General features: G+C 44.3%; 1 protein-coding gene across 1 annotated transcript in view; it reads right to left on the reverse strand.

The window, feature by feature from the left end:
• Positions 1–1,694: 1,694 nt before the first annotated feature.
• The window catches only part of MUC5ACL (mucin 5AC like), a 50,634-nt gene continuing 31,526 nt past the window's right edge, over positions 1,695–20,802 (reverse strand). The window contains 19 exon segments of the mRNA XM_040701669.2: positions 1,695–3,086; positions 3,668–3,770; positions 4,344–4,401; positions 5,208–5,336; positions 6,061–6,159; positions 6,271–6,393; positions 6,771–6,805; positions 6,982–7,086; positions 7,752–7,929; positions 8,239–8,270; positions 8,633–8,733; positions 9,028–9,097; positions 9,325–9,503; positions 10,559–10,757; positions 11,072–11,255; positions 11,574–11,824; positions 11,977–12,151; positions 12,594–12,796; positions 13,529–20,801. Coding sequence (XP_040557603.1) covers positions 2,882–3,086; positions 3,668–3,770; positions 4,344–4,401; positions 5,208–5,336; positions 6,061–6,159; positions 6,271–6,393; positions 6,771–6,805; positions 6,982–7,086; positions 7,752–7,929; positions 8,239–8,270; positions 8,633–8,733; positions 9,028–9,097; positions 9,325–9,503; positions 10,559–10,757; positions 11,072–11,255; positions 11,574–11,824; positions 11,977–12,151; positions 12,594–12,796; positions 13,529–20,801 — 9,702 coding nt within the window. The 3' untranslated portion in view covers positions 1,695–2,881.

Here is a 20,802-nt window from a genome sequence, read left to right on the forward strand (position 1 = left end):
GTAGGAAGCTGGAAGGAGTTAGGGCAGATTTTTGCCAGCAGGAAGTAAGAAGTTACCAGTGATCCTCAGGGACAACTAAAGGCTCACTTCTGACTGGGAGGTATATGAGTCGATCTTGTTCTTTAAAAGAAAAGTGGATGAGAAAAGCAGCCTTATCAGGGCATCTGCATCTGCAGAAAACCTATGTTGTTACCCAATTGTTACAAGTCAGAAACAACAGATACTGAGTTGTCCCAACTGTAAAGTATGAAAAAGCTCACTATCTTTTTTTTTTTTTTTAACTGTTCCCTCTATTGGCCCAAGAACAGTTATTTAGTCATTTGTGAACTGTGTAAAAATTATCTTTATACAAGCTACACTCAGGTCTGGTCTGTGGTAGCCAGTTCAAAGTAAAGCTGCATAGTAACTTAGAATTTGTATATTTGCAACAGTGCAATTTCTGGCTTGTTTGAGATTTATGAATGTTTCTGCAAGCATTAAAATATGAGGCTGACTGGATTTTGGATAGTTTGTCAGTCAGGTAAAGAAATTTTAGATTTGTAAAAATGTATATGGACCCAAAATGTGGTTGCTTACTGAAATCTCACTTACTGATGGCATCAAAAAGGATATACTTGGAACACTTTCAGAATCTGCTTCTTTTTTCTCATTCAAAGCAGTATCAAAGCTCTGTAGGGGTTAGGTACTACAGTCCAGATTGACTTTTACTTGGAGGTCAGAAGTGTGTCACAGCTGACATGAAACTGGGGGAAGTGGCTGACTCACCAGTGGGCTGTGCAGCCATCCAGAGGGACTTTGAGAGCTTCACAAGAATCTCATGAAGCTCCACAAGGAGAATTTCAAAGCCCTGCACCTTGGGATGGAAAACCCCAGGCACCAGGACATGCTACTCACCCAACTGAAAAACAGCTCTGGGAGAAAAGGATGTAGGAGTCTTGGTAGGTACCGAGTTGAACATGAGTCAGCAGTGTGCCTTTATTGCTAAGAAGGCAGCTTATATTCTTCACTGCGTTAGACAAAGTATTGCCAGCAGGTCACGAGAGGTTATCCCTCAGTTCTGCACTGGTGAGGCCACACTGAATGTTGTGTACAGTTCTGAGCCTTCCACTACAGGAGAGACCTGGACGTTCTTGAAATAGTGCAAGGCAGGGCCACCAAGACGCTGAAGGGCCTGGAGCAGCTCTCCTATGAGGAGAGGATGAGAGAGCTGAGACTGTTCAGCCTGGAGAAGATGAGGCTGAAAGGGATCTCATCAATGTCCATAAATACCTGAATGGATGTTGTGAAGAAAATAGAGCCAGGCTATTTTCAGCGATGCCCGGTACCAGAACAAGAGGAAATGGGCACAAACTGGAACTCAAAGAGATTCCTTCTAGTGGGAAGTACTTCTGTGCTGTGCAAGTGCCTGAGCACACATTGCCCATAGAGGTTGTGGCATCTCCTTCCTTGGAGATCTTCAAAAGCCACCTGGACATGGTTCTGGGTGACCTTGCTTGAGCAGGGGGTTGGACTAGGTGGACCCAAAAGTCCTTTCCCACTTCAACCATTCTGTGATTCTGTACAGCTATTCAAATACAGCTGTGGTAAAGTGGGAAGCAGATAGCTATTCAAATACAGCTGTGGTAAAGTGGGAAGCAGATATTTTATAGGGCCAGCAGGGAGTGTTTCAGAGAAAAAACTGAGGAGACATGCTGTAAAATGCTTAAAATTTATTAATCATCATTACTTTTTTCATAAAGAACAAAAATAAAACAATATTCCAAAACAAAATGAAAGAAGAAAATATACCACACCCAGATAATATGACTAAGACTAACAAATGGGTAAACATTAATTCTGAAAGAAATGGCCCAATAAATCAGTTCTCCAAAAAACAAAATAAATAGCAATAGTACAACTTTTTAAAAGCTTTCTAGGAAAGAATTTACATATAATATTATTATTATTATTACTTTTGTTTACAAAAGTCCTTCATATGCCCTGTTGGCAATATATATATATATATACTTCTTCTGTAAACAGTTAACCACAAAGAAAAAAAAAATTCCAAATTTTCATACAGTTTCTATGCTGATGATGTTATGTAAACAACAAGTAGTGTGAGTATGCAGCAGCTTATCATTATAGTATCTTTCTTTTTTTTTCTTTCTCTTTTTTTTTCTTTCTTTCTTCTTTCTTTTCTTTCCTTTCTTTCTCATGAGAATAGATAGGGAAATGCCCTAAATATTGTTTATAACATTGAATTTCATAGCTTTGAGAAGGTATGGCTTTTTGCAATCTAAGTTTTCCATAATGCAAAAAAGAAAAACAAAAGAGAGGTACAGTTTTCTTTTCTTTTTCTTGGACTTTAGCTTTTGATCTATCTCAGTGAACTGAAATTAAAATGTTCTGTAATAGTTCAGTATATCAATGGAAATCTTAGATATTGTCAAGTAGTTGCGGAATGTAATGACCAGCAAAACTTGATTTCCGACTTAGTAATATTTATTCTGCACCAGTGCAGTTTATATTGTGCCACCAAAGGAAAGCCTCGAGGCAGAAAAGAATGTCGTTCTAATAAAAGAATTTGTGTGGTCTCAGTCTTATTGTTTAGCACTTCTCATAAGACAAACTAACAAGAAATATAAAAATGATCTTATACTGTACCTCTCAAGGTGTAAAGAAAAGTCATGTAAAACAGTATGAGATATAATGATAAGGAAAGCTGAAATAATGTGGACAGACGTATTGAGCTTGTATGCAGAAAATATAATCTGTTCATCGAAAATTGTAGCTGCTTTTGACACTTTTTTCAAATGTTTGTTTTCATCTATATTCAACTCATTTGTCTTCTCCTTAGTTTTAATTTTAGACATTCCCTTTTTCTTGAGAGGTCTTCATCTCATATTTTGCCTGTTTGCTGTTGTTGGTTGGCAATGTCTTGGGGAACACACTCAGCACCCACGCAGCTGCATTGGTCCACATAGGTGTATGAGTGATCAAGATAGGTTCCATCACTGCATGTCAAAGTCACCTTTCTTATGCTAGTCTGGATTTCCTGACAACATGAGCATTTATGTTCCATCATGTTCGCTTCTTGAGAGTACCTGTTTGCAAAACCAGCAAAAGAGATATATTCAGAAATTATGTAAGAAATACCACTGCCCCTCTCACACATTGCTAAATATAACTAGAAGTTGTGTGTTTGCATGTGGGGATATGTCTTAATATTACTCACTGTAAAAATGGGTAAACCTAGCTCTTCATTCTGATCTAGTGGAAGGTGTCCCTTTTCATGGGAGGGGTTTGGAACTAGATTATTTTAAAGGTTTCTTTCAGCTCAAACCATTCTATAATTCTATGATTCATGAAGACAAGAGAAAAATGAAAAAAACTAATCTAGATAAAGTATCAAGCCAGTCCAAAATGAGAGACTGGTATGAAACAGATAACCTCACTTCTATCTAGGCAAGATCAAAGCTCAGGACCAGTCACTTAACAGCCTATCAAGACCTGGTTAGTCTTGAGTTAATGTAGCACGTCTGTTAAAAATTCTGGTTAGCGCAATGGGAACAGTTGATGGCTTGGTGAGTGTTAGACATTGTAGAAAATCACTAGCAATTTGTTTTCTGCCACTATCATAACAAATAGAAGACAGGAGACTACAGTTATCTTTTACACCACTTACTTTGAGTAAGCATCACAGCTGCCTTCACAGTATGTCATCTCAACAGGTGCAGAAACACATCCTTGGTATTTGATGACAGTAGAGGTGTTGTGCTTCTTGCAACCTGATGTTGACACAGACCAAGAGAAAATAGGTTAAAATATATGTGTATATAGATAGATACCTGTATATGATAGACAATCCTTAGCTGAAAACTGAGATGGATGGAGCTGAAATAGGAAATCATGTCACAGTGCATTTCTGTTTTAATTGCTTATGGCTAAGTGATAGATCTTGCTACTTGTCTTAGCACCGAATGGAAAATTCCTTTTATGCTGCATTGATGCAGGATGCAGAAATACAGAGCAGTGCTGTGGCAGCTGTTCAATGCACGCCCATCTCCCAGGACCAACTTCACTTTCATCCTTAAAGAGAATGTGTCTGTAGAAGTTGGAGAATAGACGAAGTCCTCTCTATTTCACTAAAAGGCTAATATTGAACAGTACAGGATGGGAAAGTTCACCATATTCATATTTTCAAAGGCCCTAAATATTCTGTTCTGTACCAGGTGGTATGGAAACACTGGTACCAGACTTAGTCTTTTCACCTCTTCTGTATTTGCTCCTGCCATGCAAGTTGAACTAATACAGCTAACAAGGCACATGTTGTGCTTTTACCCAAAATTACCATTACTTACCTGATGGTGGGATTGAGCACACTCTACAGCAGCCGTCATCTGATAGCTGGATGTTGTCCTTGAGTGAGAAAAAAGAAAAAGATAACTCAGGTTTCATATATGCATGATAAAGCAGAGACTTTCCCTGCTTTGTAGGGTTCTCTGGTGCCAGGAAGTTCTTTGTATTGGCATGGAGTCTGATTTCAAGCAGAGGTAAATATTAAAGGCACATAACTACTACTTTAGTATTTAATAAGACTTCTTTGGAAGCATACATTGAAGGGACTGGAATTGCTTTGTTATCATCATAGTTCAGTAGAAAAAAATCAGAAATAAGGCTTGCAGCGCACATGAGATATTTTGAGGTCCTAAAATCAGTGCAGATTAAGGGTTATGTCAGACAGTGTAACACGGTTAATGAACTACTGACTCTCCAGATGCCTGGGGCTGGTTCTAATCTTTCCTGAGGTGTATTAAGTGAACTGAAGTAACTTGTTTTCCGTCACCTTTGCTCTTAATGATTGGTTTCCAAAATTGGAATTATAAGCCTAAATAATTTAGGAATAAAAATCCCATTATTTTCTGGTAATATTCTTGCAGACTCCTGGCACTTTCAGGAATCTAAAGCATTATGCTGTGCCCTTTTCTCTAGTACGCCGTGCTATCTTCTTTCCTCAGTGAGGATATATTGCCATTTTTAATTTTGATTTGTTTTTTTAAAGTTAAATTTGATGGGGGACAGTTTCAGAGAGGATAAAACCAGAGTTACATCCCATGTGATGCTCCTGCTAAGTATTTTCCTAGGACACCATGATCTTGCTATCACTGGTGCTAATCACTGCAATCTTTTCAAACAAACGTGAGAGCTGGTAGACAAGTACTTACAGGTTCACAGAGATCAGGGTTGAAGGCGGGACAGCTTTTCTTTGAGATGACTGTCATGAACTGGCCGTTGTATTTTTCACATGTGTAAGTTGTACAGTTATTACCAGGTGGGCTCCAGAATTTTCCAACCTGAAAGTAGTTAAATTAAATAAAGGTGAATAAAAATGTTGCATGAAAGTGAAGCAAAAGTACCCAAACAGCTAGTGTTCTATCATTGCTTCACACTGCAGGACGCTTATTCTGAATTACATCCTTGAATTGCAGCTGGTAGTTGCTTATCGTATGATCATCCTACCATCTTTTTCATAACCAAGTGAAAAAGCTGTGATTTTAGGTGGATTTTAGTCATGGTTTTTGTGTGCATGGGATAAGTGAAGACTGACTTGTGTTTCAGTGGTTTTGTTGTCAGCATTTATGATGTACCCTAATCCTATTCAGCTACATGGCAGAATTCCAGGTGTTTTCACCAAGTCATCCTGTTCTTGAGCTCACAGCTAACTTAAGATTGGGTACTTGGAGCAGAAACTGCCTCCTCACATAGAAAGACAAAACTGAGCAAAATTGGTGCTCTGTTTTTGAGCTGAAGGCAAATAAGATAGCATTGATTTCACAGGTTTTTCTATTTCGACTTCTGAAAGCCATTGTTCAGTATCACAGTTGGTTCCAGAAGCCTCAGTTAGCCTCGTGGCTCAAGGTTCTGTTCAAGCCATGTGAGACAGTCCTTCCCCATCTGAATAAGCAGTATTCTAATAAGTGAAAAGACACGGCAAGTAAATGTGATAGAGGCAAGGAAAGGAAAGAGTTAAAAGGCAAAGAGAGTTCACCAAAAGTGAACTGCAGCAGGGCTAGTTACCTTAAGCACGTGTGTAGTGCCGTCTTCCATGACCACTATGCAGGCCTCAGCCTTGCATGTGCCACAGCATTTTCCAGGTTCCTCTGTATACTTATAACCCTATTTTGAAAGAAACAGAGAGGGAATATTGTTGAGCCAGGACACTAAGCTTAAACGGCAGATGTTTGAACTGAGCAGGGTAGGCATTACTGACCACAAAACAGCACTCACCACTGGACAGTAGGTGTCACAGGTAACAGGCTGGCACTTGACAGCAAACTTCTGACGGCCTGAATAAGATGATCTGGAGCAGGTGCAGCTTTCACAGGGGCCTGATGGGATCACAGTTCCAGGCTAGAATGAGACATTAGAAAAATCGTTAGTAGTAATAGCAAGTTACTATGTGTATGTACATCACAGACAATTCAAGGCTCAACTATCTATAGGCTAAACTATCCTTAAATTCAATTTTGGTTGTTTAATTTAAGCGGAGTTTCTGAGTTTCTATTGTTGGTAATATCCATGCTGCTTCTCATTTTGAAAGGAAGTTATGCTAATATTTAAGGTGAGCAGATAATACTTCTGCATATAGGAAGGGTGCTGATATGCTGACCTCAGTTAATATCTTGGACCTTTTTGCAGAATGGGCTATATAATAGGGGTCTCAAAAATGTTTCATTGTGAATCTATGTAAAGTTGTATTTTTATAGTGAGTTACTCTGTGTACTTACTGCATAGTAGGTTTCATTGACTACACAGCCATGTCCTGGAAAGAAGGAAGAAAGTGTCACCATGGTATAAAATTTAAGAAGCAGAAGTATGTGAAGAAACTGCTACTTTGTTGGCCCAATATGACAAAACTGATTAATTACATCTTTTTCTTTTAAGGATTTTGTATTTATAGCTCTGAGTAACGCATTGAAAAAGTTGGGTGGTACTTACTGCATTCAAAGGTAGGGCAGCATTTTCCAGGCTGTATTACTGTAATTACTTCCTGTCCCTCAAAGCATTGGTGTGTGACCTCAGGGCAGAGGCTCGTATTGCAGTCTGTGTGATGTAACAGAAGACAGCAAATTATGAATTTTTAAATAAGCAATTTTGTTTTGCATGAACTTCAAAAGTTTTCCAGTGAGGCAAAAAGTTAGTTTAATAACTATTTCAATATATTTGCCCATCTATTTTTAAAGTGAAAGAGCTTTCCTATAACCTCTGCAAAACAAAAGCATTGGCTGGGAAGAATAGAGTGATGATGGATGAAAAGACGTATTTCCAGAGTGAAACTAATCAGAAAATCTGATGGCTCTCTGAGTTTCAGACACTCTCTTGAACAATTCTTAAAAGTTCAAGAGAGATATTAAGATTAGATAAAATGTTTATGCTGGTCTTTGAAAAATAAGAGGTATTGAATAGCTTTTGATTATTGTTTCAGGTAGTGGCAGTGTTACAGGTTTTCTTTTTTTCTTTAAGTTACAAATCTACAGCTACTTTCCTTTGTCTATGGGTATAGAGTTGATTCATCTTTAAATTTGTTCTCTTCAAGCATCTAGCAGATGCTTTGCAACAAGGCTCTAAGAAGCAGTATGAGGGAGAAAAGTGTTATGAGATAAATGCAAACTATATATTTAAAAGAGAAAAAGAGAGAAATTACTGCTCTAGTTCCCCAAAACAAGTATACTATATCACACACAATAAAGACCTGAGACAGTACTTACAGCACTCAGTCCTGGTACAGCATGGATCTTCTGGTATCTGTGTCTGAACAGGCATGTATCCTGGTTCAGAACAAGACACTTGCTGTGGCAGAGGACATTCGTGTTTTGTACAATGCACTCTGAGAGTGGATCTGTCACAAACACACTCCTGGCAATTTTTGGTCCATTTTTCTCCTGGCTGTACAAAAAGCAAATGAAAATTAAATAAAATAATTAAAATAAAATCTTTTTTTTTTCTTTTTTTTTTTTTTAACTTCTAATTGTTTTATTCATATATACATTGATAGCTAATTACATCAACCTTTTCATGGTCCTAGTATTTTTAGATTTGTTAAAAAGCCCTTAAAGTGAAACAAATTAGGAGAATATTTTAGAGGCCACTGAAGGTTCGTAGAATGTTCTTTTGCTCTTGTGAAACACCAAACAACGAATGTCGTCTTGCTTCAGCTGGATGTATTTGATAAATTACATTGATGGCTATACTCACCCATCTGGGTATTCCATTTGGTTCTCTACAAGCTGAAAAAAAAATAATAATGGAGATTTATACTACTGACAACTGACAGAAGGAGTAAGTTTGTGCAGTTTCAAATAAAAACACTGTGAACATAAATCCAGCAAGAAAATGAACATACAGACTACTTCATATGAAATGATAGAATTCTTCCATCTTTCCCAGTCTCGTGTAAATAAGGAAGATGGAGAAAAAGTAGTATTTTTTATTATTCTGTTTTTAGATGGGGAGACTAAAGGAGCTTGAATAAGTTGATTTGCCTGCGATCTGACTATGTAAAAGATGGCAAGTCTCCTGCCATTGTTAATCATGTCTCTTCTTTAACAATCCAGACCTCCATTCCCCAAACTAGTTATAGATTACTTACAGCATTCAGAGACACAAGTGTTGCTGTCTTCACTTAGGAGTGTCTCTCCTTCAGGACAGAAACAACCTTCAGTTACTCCATAGCCAGGATGGTCAACAAAGCTGGAGTAAGAGGAATATATGTGTATATATATATGTGTGTATTTGAGTACTATGTTTTTGCAGTGAAGCTGGAGAGACAGGTGTGTAAAGAAGATCAAGGGAGACAAATGAATTTGTATTTTGCTGAATGGAGCAGGAAGTACATATTCATAGCAACGACTGATATCTATGAATTTTGAATAAACTATGAAAATTCTTGAGATTTAATTATGAAATAGTTCTATTTTGTAAGGAAAGTAGGTAGCTAAAAACAGAAAGAAGAAACAGGTAAGCATTTGTTTGGTCTTTCCATACCTTTGGCTGCAGGTAGCAGGATTAATGGACCCGCACGGCTTGTATACCATGTTTGCTGGACAATTGTATGCTGTATGACAAAAGATGGAAAATGATCAAAAACTGGTAGTAGATATTTCTGTGGCAAAAGTGACTCTGCCTTTACTGCCTACATCTGGGGTTTCTGACAGTAAGGACATTTCTGTATTTTTGTAGGTAAATTGCTATAGTCAAGTGTAAGATGCAAGATATACATACTCAATAAAATCCTAACTGCTACTGGTTTACTCACACATTTTTGAGTTCTGCAGTACTTACGGCAGGTATTGTTTGTCTTTCCTCTCCAGTCAATGCAGACACCTCTTGCAGCACACTCTGTAGCATATATCTCTAAACTGGAACACTGCATGGATTCATCAGTTATGCGACATCCATCAAAAACACATCCTTTGTAAAATGGTTCTGGTGGTATTACATCATGGCATTCTGCAAAAACTCTATAGACAGAAGAGAAACCAGAAGAAACTGGTCATTATATAAAATCTGATCATGCGTGGCATTTTCCCAGTTAATGGCATGTTACTCTCTGCTTCAAGAGGAATGTATTATGAGAAAGAGAGTTAACTATATGAATGGCCACTACTGTGAGAGAGAGATTCAGGAATGAAAAGATTGTGAAATTTGAAGCTCTGTTTTTTTAAAAAGAGGCTCATGGTTATAGAGTTTATGTAAATGTACACAATGTTTCATCAGTCTGACACTAGAAATTTCTTGAAGAAGGCAATTGCATCAGGTAGATGAAAAAAGAATGCTATAAGTACCCAAGAAACAGAAAAATTGGATAGAATAGCTTGTAACATATTAGGCAGTACAGAAAGCATGCAGATGAGGGTCTTTATAAATGACACAGCTGAAAAAAACTTTTGCTAGAGTTCACACAAGTATAAGAAATATTGCAGGAAACAGCCTTTGTTGGTGCTGGGTTTTTTTTTTGTTTGTTTGTCTGTTTGTTTTGGTTTTTTTGTTTGTTTGTTTGTTTGTTTGGTTTGGTTTGGTTTTTTTTTTGGAATTCCATGTTTTACATAAAATGTACAAAGAGTAGAGGACTCCTGGCTGACATGTTTCTGTCTGTTCTGTTATTCTGGTTGGTAACCAAATTCTTTCCCTTCAGGATCACTTCACATGTAAAGTTTCATCCTTCTTTTAATAGCATGACTAAGAGTGAGTAACTGTACCCTGGAAAGCAGGGAGGGAAAAAGATAAAATAGATGTATGTGGTAACAACCCAGTGTGTATGGACTTTAGTGCTTGCTGTCTCCCTCATCTTCTAATTTCACTTCTCCTTGCTCAGCTATCTTTGCAATGCAAGTCCATAAAGAAGAGCAGTTTCTTTATCAAAGACCTTTTGTTTTATATATCCTTATATTAGGCTGATGTTTTCAGCAGTGATCCCACAATAGGACTGTAGTTCATACCATTTCATGAAATACTGAGACATTTCTGTATAGAAAGAGCAAGTTTGTTCTGGTTGTTTGTTTTTTTTTTTTCTTACTTGCTTATGATAAGCTTGCAGAGTTCAGGAACATGACACTGCGGCCTTGCAGGAGGTGTGGTTACTATTGGTGGTGTTGGTACTCCAGAGCACGATGTATCATTACCAACAAGCCAGTGATGAGCCATTTGGGGACAGGAGGAAATGATCTTACCACTTGGCAAGCGACATTCATCTCTTTTGTTATTTGTACATGTTCCTGGAAGATAACAGAGACAAGTTATGTTAGCTTCATATGCCACATCTGCGATGCACAGTACGTCAGTGTGCTCATATTAAGTTTAGATGTGATGTGCTCATGAAATGTATAATTCTCTACTTCACAAGGATTCTTTACGTATGAGTCATATGAGTTTTAATTTAGTTTAGGAAAATAACAGTCAAAATCCAAACCCCAAACCTGCCATCAGAAAACAGTTCAAAATATATCTCCCTGTCATGATCTTGCATAGCCAGAGTGGGTAATGATAGCCATGGAGGGTGGGCAAAGTATGACTAATGCATCTGTCTTACCACATTGTCCTTCAGTATTGTTGCCAAATTTGCTATACGGAAGTTTCACAGAAAAGATGAGCCCACTGAAGGTGATGGTTGCGCCAATCTCTGGTATTTCTACAATCATATTGATACCAAGCGTGGAGAAATAAATGCCGTCTTTGTGAAAGCCTGGTTGGACAATCTTATTGTTGAAGTACATCTGAAAGCAGAGTTAAAAAACAAAAACAAAACAAAAAAAAAAAAAAACAAAAAAAACCAAAAAAGAACACAACTTCAGAATAAGCTTCTGCTTCTGTCTGATTGTTTAAAGTAATATATTTTCTAATCTTCATAATCATGCATAACTTTGTATTGTTGTGCATCATGTCCAACTCCTGTTTGCATTGCAGTAACAATGCTCTTGTCACCTTTATAATCTGATATTCTAATAAACTGTATTTCAAGTGAAAAACAGTAAGGCCTGTGGACCTTATTTCTCTTTTTCAATAACAGAGAAGTAAAAATAAATTTATTTTACCACATTTGTCATCATGCCATTCAGGAGTTCACGGGTCAGCTTCACTGTTGCAGATTTGTAGAAAATAATAATGGATTTAGGACAGGAAAGTCCATCTTTTGAATCACAGTAGTAATTCTCAATGTGAACACGGAAGTTGTCAAATTTAGGCACAATCTGTTTCACCAGAACATAAGTGCAGTTTTCAAGGAAAGTATAGTAGGTTCCATCAAAAGTAATATAATGAGGATCACCCCATCCACTGCACACACCTGGCACAGAGAAAATATTTCTGTTAACATGAAAGTAAATGTAGAAGAATATACTACAATTTCAAATGCAACCTTAGGAAAAGGTAATTCCCTTATATTCTGTGCAAACTTTTGCTTATTTTCAAAAATGTAATTCTTAAATCTATACTTACATTGACACTCATAGTGGTAACAGCATCCATTTTCATCAGGTACCAATATTGCTGGGTATTTGTTCGCACAGGTAATTTCCTTTACAGGTGGACACACTGTTTGATTTACTACAACTTTGTTGTTTCCCTCACAGATGAGTTCTGTACAGTTGGATAATTTGAATTTCTGGCCAGGCTGCAAAATGAACACAAATTGCTGTCACAGTAATTTGGAAACAGGTATGAATTTTACTAACATTGTTACGAGATGTAAGCCTCTATACTAGCTTTGATTTTTCTGTTCAGTGAAGAGTCAAATAGCACAAGAAAACTTGATTTTTTATTTCATTGAGAAGGTTTGTTTCATATACAATGCAGTACATTAAAAAGCATGTTTAACTAGCAGTGAAATCATAGGAAAAAAAATATTGTACGTTTCTTTCTTAGTTTACAAAAAAAAAGAAAAAACAAAGAAAGAAAGAAGACACATGGAAATTTTATGCCATATATTGACCAGTAGCAAGAGTTATTCTGACAACCAGAATATGTAAGATTGGCAACTGTTTCTTTCTCATACCTTTCTGGTATAAAGCTAATACTGATGTTATTTCGATAATCATAGCACAGAAACGACATACCTGTAGAGGAGGGTGAGTACTAGAAACACAACCCGGAGGAAGAGTGGGACGTGATGTTATTATGGTAGGCGTCTGAGGGGATGTTGTGGTTACTGGAGTAGTAAAATTACAGTCTCCAGTGTAGCGTTCAATTGTACATGTTTCACTACACCTAGCATAAAATCTACATCCATCACTATCCATCGTGCTGTAAATCAGTTCACCTGAAAAAAGGAAAAAAAATACAGTCAAATAAAGAGAGAAAATGAAAATTCTTCAAAATCAATCAACGCATTACATTTCCAAGTGTCCAGGTATCAACTAAGGCGGTAGGGAATTTTTTTTCAAAATAAACTGCTACGGTTCTGTGTTTCGGATTTAGGATGAGGCTAATGTTGCTGCTGAGCAGTACTTAAGCTGTGTTAATGATTCCTGAGCTTTCTATACTGCCCTGCCAATGAGAAGACTGGGGTTACAGAAGAAGGTAGGAAAGGATAAAACCAGAAAAGCTGGTCCCAGATAACCACAGGTAAATTCCATGCTATATGAAACCACACAGAACCATGAAAATAAAGACAAATGGGGAAAAGCGCTGCCATTTCCTGGGGGCTAGACATTGCCACTTACGAGGCAGAGATGAAAAATTCAATGCAGTATCATTTGTTTAATACGTATTACTTGTCAAAGACATTTTATTAACTATATATTAATTATTATCAAATACTCCTCAAAACTAAAGATCTGGCACTTATATCATGATACTTCCACAGAACCTCGAAAGGGGAGAGAGGTAGTGAAAGACTGAGTAATGATCATAAGTATGTCGCATTAAAAGAAAATATCAAGAAAAAACTGTGAAAATATAAAAATAAATATAGAAATATATATCAAGAAGAATAATTTAAAAACAACAAACAACAAGAAATAAGAAAACTGAAAAAAAAACTATCACCCACCAGGAGAATAAATGTTGTTTCCAATTTTACAGAAACAGGGTGTTGATATAGAGGTACTAGTGCTGAATATGGTAGACATTGTAGAGCTTGTGACTGAGAGGGTGGGTGTAGTGGAGGAGGAGGTGCCTGTGGAGATGGTGGTGGTGGGACTGGTGGTAGGAGTAATGGTCTGCACGCAGTCGGGGTTAGGCCGGCAGCAGAGGACGCGGATCCTGTAGTTGAGGCACATCTTAAAACTGCCGTGCTGGTCCTGGTTCTTGCACACCAGTCCGTAGTGAACGTCACACTGCACCACCTGTCCGACTTGTTCGATGGAAATCTCGGGGTAGTCCTCGGCCTGGCACTCAATTTGTTTTGGCTGTTGACAGACTTCCTTCCCGGCAGCGCGGATGTGCTGGTAGGTTTCAAAGTCTCCCTGGCTTGTCCCCGAGGAGGGGAAGTCAACGTCAAACCAGTCGGTCCAGGAGCAGAGTTCAAGTTCGCAGGCGGTAACGTGGGTCGTGGTGGAAGGTGAGCTGGTAGTGGAGATGAGGGTAGGGGTGGGCGTGAGGGTGCTGGTGCTGGTGCTGGTTTCTATTGTTGTAGTGGGCGTAGCGGTGGAGGTGGAGGTTGTGACTGAGAGGGTGGGTGTAGTGGAGGAGGAGGTGCCTGTGGAGATGGTGGTGGTGGGACTGGTGGTAGGAGTAATGGTCTGCACGCAGTCGGGGTTAGGCCGGCAGCAGAGGACGCGGATCCTGTAGTTGAGGCACATCTTAAAACTGCCGTGCTGGTCCTGGTTCTTGCACACCAGTCCGTAGTGAACGTCACACTGCACCACCTGTCCGACTTGTTCGATGGAAATCTCGGGGTAGTCCTCGGCCTGGCACTCAATTTGTTTTGGCTGTTGACAGACTTCCTTCCCGGCAGCGCGGATGTGCTGGTAGGTTTCAAAGTCTCCCTGGCTTGTCCCCGAGGAGGGGAAGTCAACGTCAAACCAGTCGGTCCAGGAGCAGAGTTCAAGTTCGCAGGCGGTAACGTGGGTCGTGGTGGAAGGTGAGCTGGTAGTGGAGATGAGAGTAGGGGTGGGCGTGAGGGTGCTGGTGCTGGTGCTGGTTTCTATTGTTGTAGTGGGCGTAGCGGTGGAGGTGGAGGTTGTGACTGAGAGGGTGGGTGTAGTGGAGGAGGAGGTGCCTGTGGAGATGGTGGTGGTGGGACTGGTGGTAGGAGTAGTGGTCTGCACGCAGTCGGGGTTAGGCCGGCAGCAGAGGACGCGGATCCTGTAGTTGAGGCACATCTTAAAACTGCCGTGCTGGTCCTGGTTCTTGCACACCAGTCCGTAGTGAACGTCACACTGCACCACCTGTCCGACTTGTTCGATGGAAATCTCGGGGTAGTCCTCGGCCTGGCACTCAATTTGTTTTGGCTGTTGACAGACTTCCTTCCCGGCAGCGCGGATGTGCTGGTAGGTTTCAAAGTCTCCCTGGCTTGTCCCCGAGGAGGGGAAGTCAACGTCAAACCAGTCGGTCCAGGAGCAGAGTTCAAGTTCGCAGGCGGTAACGTGGGTCGTGGTGGAAGGTGAGCTGGTAGTGGAGATGAGGGTAGGGGTGGGTGTGAGGGTGCTGGTGCTGGTTTCTATTGTTGTAGTGGGCGTAGTGGTGGAGGTGGAGGTTGTGACTGAGAGGGTGGGTGTAGTGGAGGAGGAGGTGCCTGTGGAGATGGTGGTGGTGGGACTGGTGGTAGGAGTAATGGTCTGCACGCAGTCGGGGTTAGGCCGGCAGCAGAGGACGCGGATCCTGTAGTTGAGGCACATCTTAAAACTGCCGTGCTGGTCCTGGTTCTTGCACACCAGTCCGTAGTGAACGTCACACTGCACCACCTGTCCGACTTGTTCGATGGAAATCTCGGGGTAGTCCTCGGCCTGGCACTCAATTTGTTTTGGCTGTTGACAGACTTCCTTCCCGGCAGCGCGGATGTGCTGGTAGGTTTCAAAGTCTCCCTGGCTTGTCCCCGAGGAGGGGAAGTCAACGTCAAACCAGTCGGTCCAGGAGCAGAGTTCAAGTTCGCAGGCGGTAACGTGGGTCGTGGTGGAAGGTGAGCTGGTAGTGGAGATGAGGGTAGGGGTGGGCGTGAGGGTGCTGGTGCTGGTGCTGGTTTCTATTGTTGTAGTGGGCGTAGCGGTGGAGGTGGAGGTTGTGACTGAGAGGGTGGGTGTAGTGGAGGAGGAGGTGCCTGTGGAGATGGTGGTGGTGGGACTGGTGGTAGGAGTAATGGTCTGCACGCAGTCGGGGTTAGGCCGGCAGCAGAGGACGCGGATCCTGTAGTTGAGGCACATCTTAAAACTGCCGTGCTGGTCCTGGTTCTTGCACACCAGTCCGTAGTGAACGTCACACTGCACCACCTGTCCGACTTGTTCGATGGAAATCTCGGGGTAGTCCTCGGCCTGGCACTCAATTTGTTTTGGCTGTTGACAGACTTCCTTCCCGGCAGCGCGGATGTGCTGGTAGGTTTCAAAGTCTCCCTGGCTTGTCCCCGAGGAGGGGAAGTCAACGTCAAACCAGTCGGTCCAGGAGCAGAGTTCAAGTTCGCAGGCGGTAACGTGGGTCGTGGTGGAAGGTGAGCTGGTAGTGGAGATGAGGGTAGGGGTGGGCGTGAGGGTGCTGGTGCTGGTGCTGGTTTCTATTGTTGTAGTGGGCGTAGCGGTGGAGGTGGAGGTTGTGACTGAGAGGGTGGGTGTAGTGGAGGAGGAGGTGCCTGTGGAGATGGTGGTGGTGGGACTGGTGGTAGGAGTAGTGGTCTGCACGCAGTCGGGGTTAGGCCGGCAGCAGAGGACGCGGATCCTGTAGTTGAGGCACATCTTAAAACTGCCGTGCTGGTCCTGGTTCTTGCACACCAGTCCGTAGTGAACGTCACACTGCACCACCTGTCCGACTTGTTCGATGGAAATCTCGGGGTAGTCCTCGGCCTGGCACTCAATTTGTTTTGGCTGTTGACAGACTTCCTTCCCGGCAGCGCGGATGTGCTGGTAGGTTTCAAAGTCTCCCTGGCTTGTCCCCGAGGAGGGGAAGTCAACGTCAAACCAGTCGGTCCAGGAGCAGAGTTCAAGTTCGCAGGCGGTAACGTGGGTCGTGGTGGAAGGTGAGCTGGTAGTGGAGATGAGGGTAGGGGTGGGCGTGAGGGTGCTGGTGCTGGTGCTGGTTTCTATTGTTGTAGTGGGCGTAGCGGTGGAGGTGGAGGTTGTGACTGAGAGGGTGGGTGTAGTGGAGGAGGAGGTGCCTGTGGAGATGGTGGTGGTGGGACTGGTGGTAGGAGTAATGGTCTGCACGCAGTCGGGGTTAGGCCGGCAGCAGAGGACGCGGATCCTGTAGTTGAGGCACATCTTAAAACTGCCGTGCTGGTCCTGGTTCTTGCACACCAGTCCGTAGTGAACGTCACACTGCACCACCTGTCCGACTTGTTCGATGGAAATCTCGGGGTAGTCCTCGGCCTGGCACTCAATTTGTTTTGGCTGTTGACAGACTTCCTTCCCGGCAGCGCGGATGTGCTGGTAGGTTTCAAAGTCTCCCTGGCTTGTCCCCGAGGAGGGGAAGTCAACGTCAAACCAGTCGGTCCAGGAGCAGAGTTCAAGTTCGCAGGCGGTAACGTGGGTCGTGGTGGAAGGTGAGCTGGTAGTGGAGATGAGGGTAGGGGTGGGCGTGAGGGTGCTGGTGCTGGTGCTGGTTTCTATTGTTGTAGTGGGCGTAGCGGTGGAGGTGGAGGTTGTGACTGAGAGGGTGGGTGTAGTGGAGGAGGAGGTGCCTGTGGAGATGGTGGTGGTGGGACTGGTGGTAGGAGTAGTGGTCTGCACGCAGTCGGGGTTAGGCCGGCAGCAGAGGACGCGGATCCTGTAGTTGAGGCACATCTTAAAACTGCCGTGCTGGTCCTGGTTCTTGCACACCAGTCCGTAGTGAACGTCACACTGCACCACCTGTCCGACTTGTTCGATGGAAATCTCGGGGTAGTCCTCGGCCTGGCACTCAATTTGTTTTGGCTGTTGACAGACTTCCTTCCCGGCAGCGCGGATGTGCTGGTAGGTTTCAAAGTCTCCCTGGCTTGTCCCCGAGGAGGGGAAGTCAACGTCAAACCAGTCGGTCCAGGAGCAGAGTTCAAGTTCGCAGGCGGTAACGTGGGTCGTGGTGGAAGGTGAGCTGGTAGTGGAGATGAGGGTAGGGGTGGGCGTGAGGGTGCTGGTGCTGGTGCTGGTTTCTATTGTTGTAGTGGGCGTAGCGGTGGAGGTGGAGGTTGTGACTGAGAGGGTGGGTGTAGTGGAGGAGGAGGTGCCTGTGGAGATGGTGGTGGTGGGACTGGTGGTAGGAGTAATGGTCTGCACGCAGTCGGGGTTAGGCCGGCAGCAGAGGACGCGGATCCTGTAGTTGAGGCACATCTTAAAACTGCCGTGCTGGTCCTGGTTCTTGCACACCAGTCCGTAGTGAACGTCACACTGCACCACCTGTCCGACTTGTTCGATGGAAATCTCGGGGTAGTCCTCGGCCTGGCACTCAATTTGTTTTGGCTGTTGACAGACTTCCTTCCCGGCAGCGCGGATGTGCTGGTAGGTTTCAAAGTCTCCCTGGCTTGTCCCCGAGGAGGGGAAGTCAACGTCAAACCAGTCGGTCCAGGAGCAGAGTTCAAGTTCGCAGGCGGTAACGTGGGTCGTGGTGGAAGGTGAGCTGGTAGTGGAGATGAGGGTAGGGGTGGGCGTGAGGGTGCTGGTGCTGGTGCTGGTTTCTATTGTTGTAGTGGGCGTAGCGGTGGAGGTGGAGGTTGTGACTGAGAGGGTGGGTGTAGTGGAGGAGGAGGTGCCTGTGGAGATGGTGGTGGTGGGACTGGTGGTAGGAGTAATGGTCTGCACGCAGTCGGGGTTAGGCCGGCAGCAGAGGACGCGGATCCTGTAGTTGAGGCACATCTTAAAACTGCCGTGCTGGTCCTGGTTCTTGCACACCAGTCCGTAGTGAACGTCACACTGCACCACCTGTCCGACTTGTTCGATGGAAATCTCGGGGTAGTCCTCGGCCTGGCACTCAATTTGTTTTGGCTGTTGACAGACTTCCTTCCCGGCAGCGCGGATGTGCTGGTAGGTTTCAAAGTCTCCCTGGCTTGTCCCCGAGGAGGGGAAGTCAACGTCAAACCAGTCGGTCCAGGAGCAGAGTTCAAGTTCGCAGGCGGTAACGTGGGTCGTGGTGGAAGGTGAGCTGGTAGTGGAGATGAGGGTAGGGGTGGGCGTGAGGGTGCTGGTGCTGGTGCTGGTTTCTATTGTTGTAGTGGGCGTAGCGGTGGAGGTGGAGGTTGTGACTGAGAGGGTGGGTGTAGTGGAGGAGGAGGTGCCTGTGGAGATGGTGGTGGTGGGACTGGTGGTAGGAGTAATGGTCTGCACGCAGTCGGGGTTAGGCCGGCAGCAGAGGACGCGGATCCTGTAGTTGAGGCACATCTTAAAACTGCCGTGCTGGTCCTGGTTCTTGCACACCAGTCCGTAGTGAACGTCACACTGCACCACCTGTCCGACTTGTTCGATGGAAATCTCGGGGTAGTCCTCGGCCTGGCACTCAATTTGTTTTGGCTGTTGACAGACTTCCTTCCCGGCAGCGCGGATGTGCTGGTAGGTTTCAAAGTCTCCCTGGCTTGTCCCCGAGGAGGGGAAGTCAACGTCAAACCAGTCGGTCCAGGAGCAGAGTTCAAGTTCGCAGGCGGTAACGTGGGTCGTGGTGGAAGGTGAGCTGGTAGTGGAGATGAGGGTAGGGGTGGGCGTGAGGGTGCTGGTGCTGGTGCTGGTTTCTATTGTTGTAGTGGGCGTAGCGGTGGAGGTGGAGGTTGTGACTGAGAGGGTGGGTGTAGTGGAGGAGGAGGTGCCTGTGGAGATGGTGGTGGTGGGACTGGTGGTAGGAGTAATGGTCTGCACGCAGTCGGGGTTAGGCCGGCAGCAGAGGACGCGGATCCTGTAGTTGAGGCACATCTTAAAACTGCCGTGCTGGTCCTGGTTCTTGCACACCAGTCCGTAGTGAACGTCACACTGCACCACCTGTCCGACTTGTTCGATGGAAATCTCGGGGTAGTCCTCGGCCTGGCACTCAATTTGTTTTGGCTGTTGACAGACTTCCTTCCCGGCAGCGCGGATGTGCTGGTAGGTTTCAAAGTCTCCCTGGCTTGTCCCCGAGGAGGGGAAGTCAACGTCAAACCAGTCGGTCCAGGAGCAGAGTTCAAGTTCGCAGGCGGTAACGTGGGTCGTGGTGGAAGGTGAGCTGGTAGTGGAGATGAGGGTAGGGGTGGGCGTGAGGGTGCTGGTGCTGGTGCTGGTTTCTATTGTTGTAGTGGGCGTAGCGGTGGAGGTGGAGGTTGTGACTGAGAGGGTGGGTGTAGTGGAGGAGGAGGTGCCTGTGGAGATGGTGGTGGTGGGACTGGTGGTAGGAGTAATGGTCTGCACGCAGTCGGGGTTAGGCCGGCAGCAGAGGACGCGGATCCTGTAGTTGAGGCACATCTTAAAACTGCCGTGCTGGTCCTGGTTCTTGCACACCAGTCCGTAGTGAACGTCACACTGCACCACCTGTCCGACTTGTTCGATGGAAATCTCGGGGTAGTCCTCGGCCTGGCACTCAATTTGTTTTGGCTGTTGACAGACTTCCTTCCCGGCAGCGCGGATGTGCTGGTAGGTTTCAAAGTCTCCCTGGCTTGTCCCCGAGGAGGGGAAGTCAACGTCAAACCAGTCGGTCCAGGAGCAGAGTTCAAGTTCGCAGGCGGTAACGTGGGTCGTGGTGGAAGGTGAGCTGGTAGTGGAGATGAGGGTAGGGGTGGGCGTGAGGGTGCTGGTGCTGGTGCTGGTTTCTATTGTTGTAGTGGGCGTAGCGGTGGAGGTGGAGGTTGTGACTGAGAGGGTGGGTGTAGTGGAGGAGGAGGTGCCTGTGGAGATGGTGGTGGTGGGACTGGTGGTAGGAGTAATGGTCTGCACGCAGTCGGGGTTAGGCCGGCAGCAGAGGACGCGGATCCTGTAGTTGAGGCACATCTTAAAACTGCCGTGCTGGTCCTGGTTCTTGCACACCAGTCCGTAGTGAACGTCACACTGCACCACCTGTCCGACTTGTTCGATGGAAATCTCGGGGTAGTCCTCGGCCTGGCACTCAATTTGTTTTGGCTGTTGACAGACTTCCTTCCCGGCAGCGCGGATGTGCTGGTAGGTTTCAAAGTCTCCCTGGCTTGTCCCCGAGGAGGGGAAGTCAACGTCAAACCAGTCGGTCCAGGAGCAGAGTTCAAGTTCGCAGGCGGTAACT

The sequence above is a fragment of the Gallus gallus genome, chromosome 5 (genome assembly GCF_016699485.2).
Source record: "Gallus gallus isolate bGalGal1 chromosome 5, bGalGal1.mat.broiler.GRCg7b, whole genome shotgun sequence".
Lineage (NCBI taxonomy): Eukaryota > Metazoa > Chordata > Aves > Galliformes > Phasianidae > Gallus > Gallus gallus.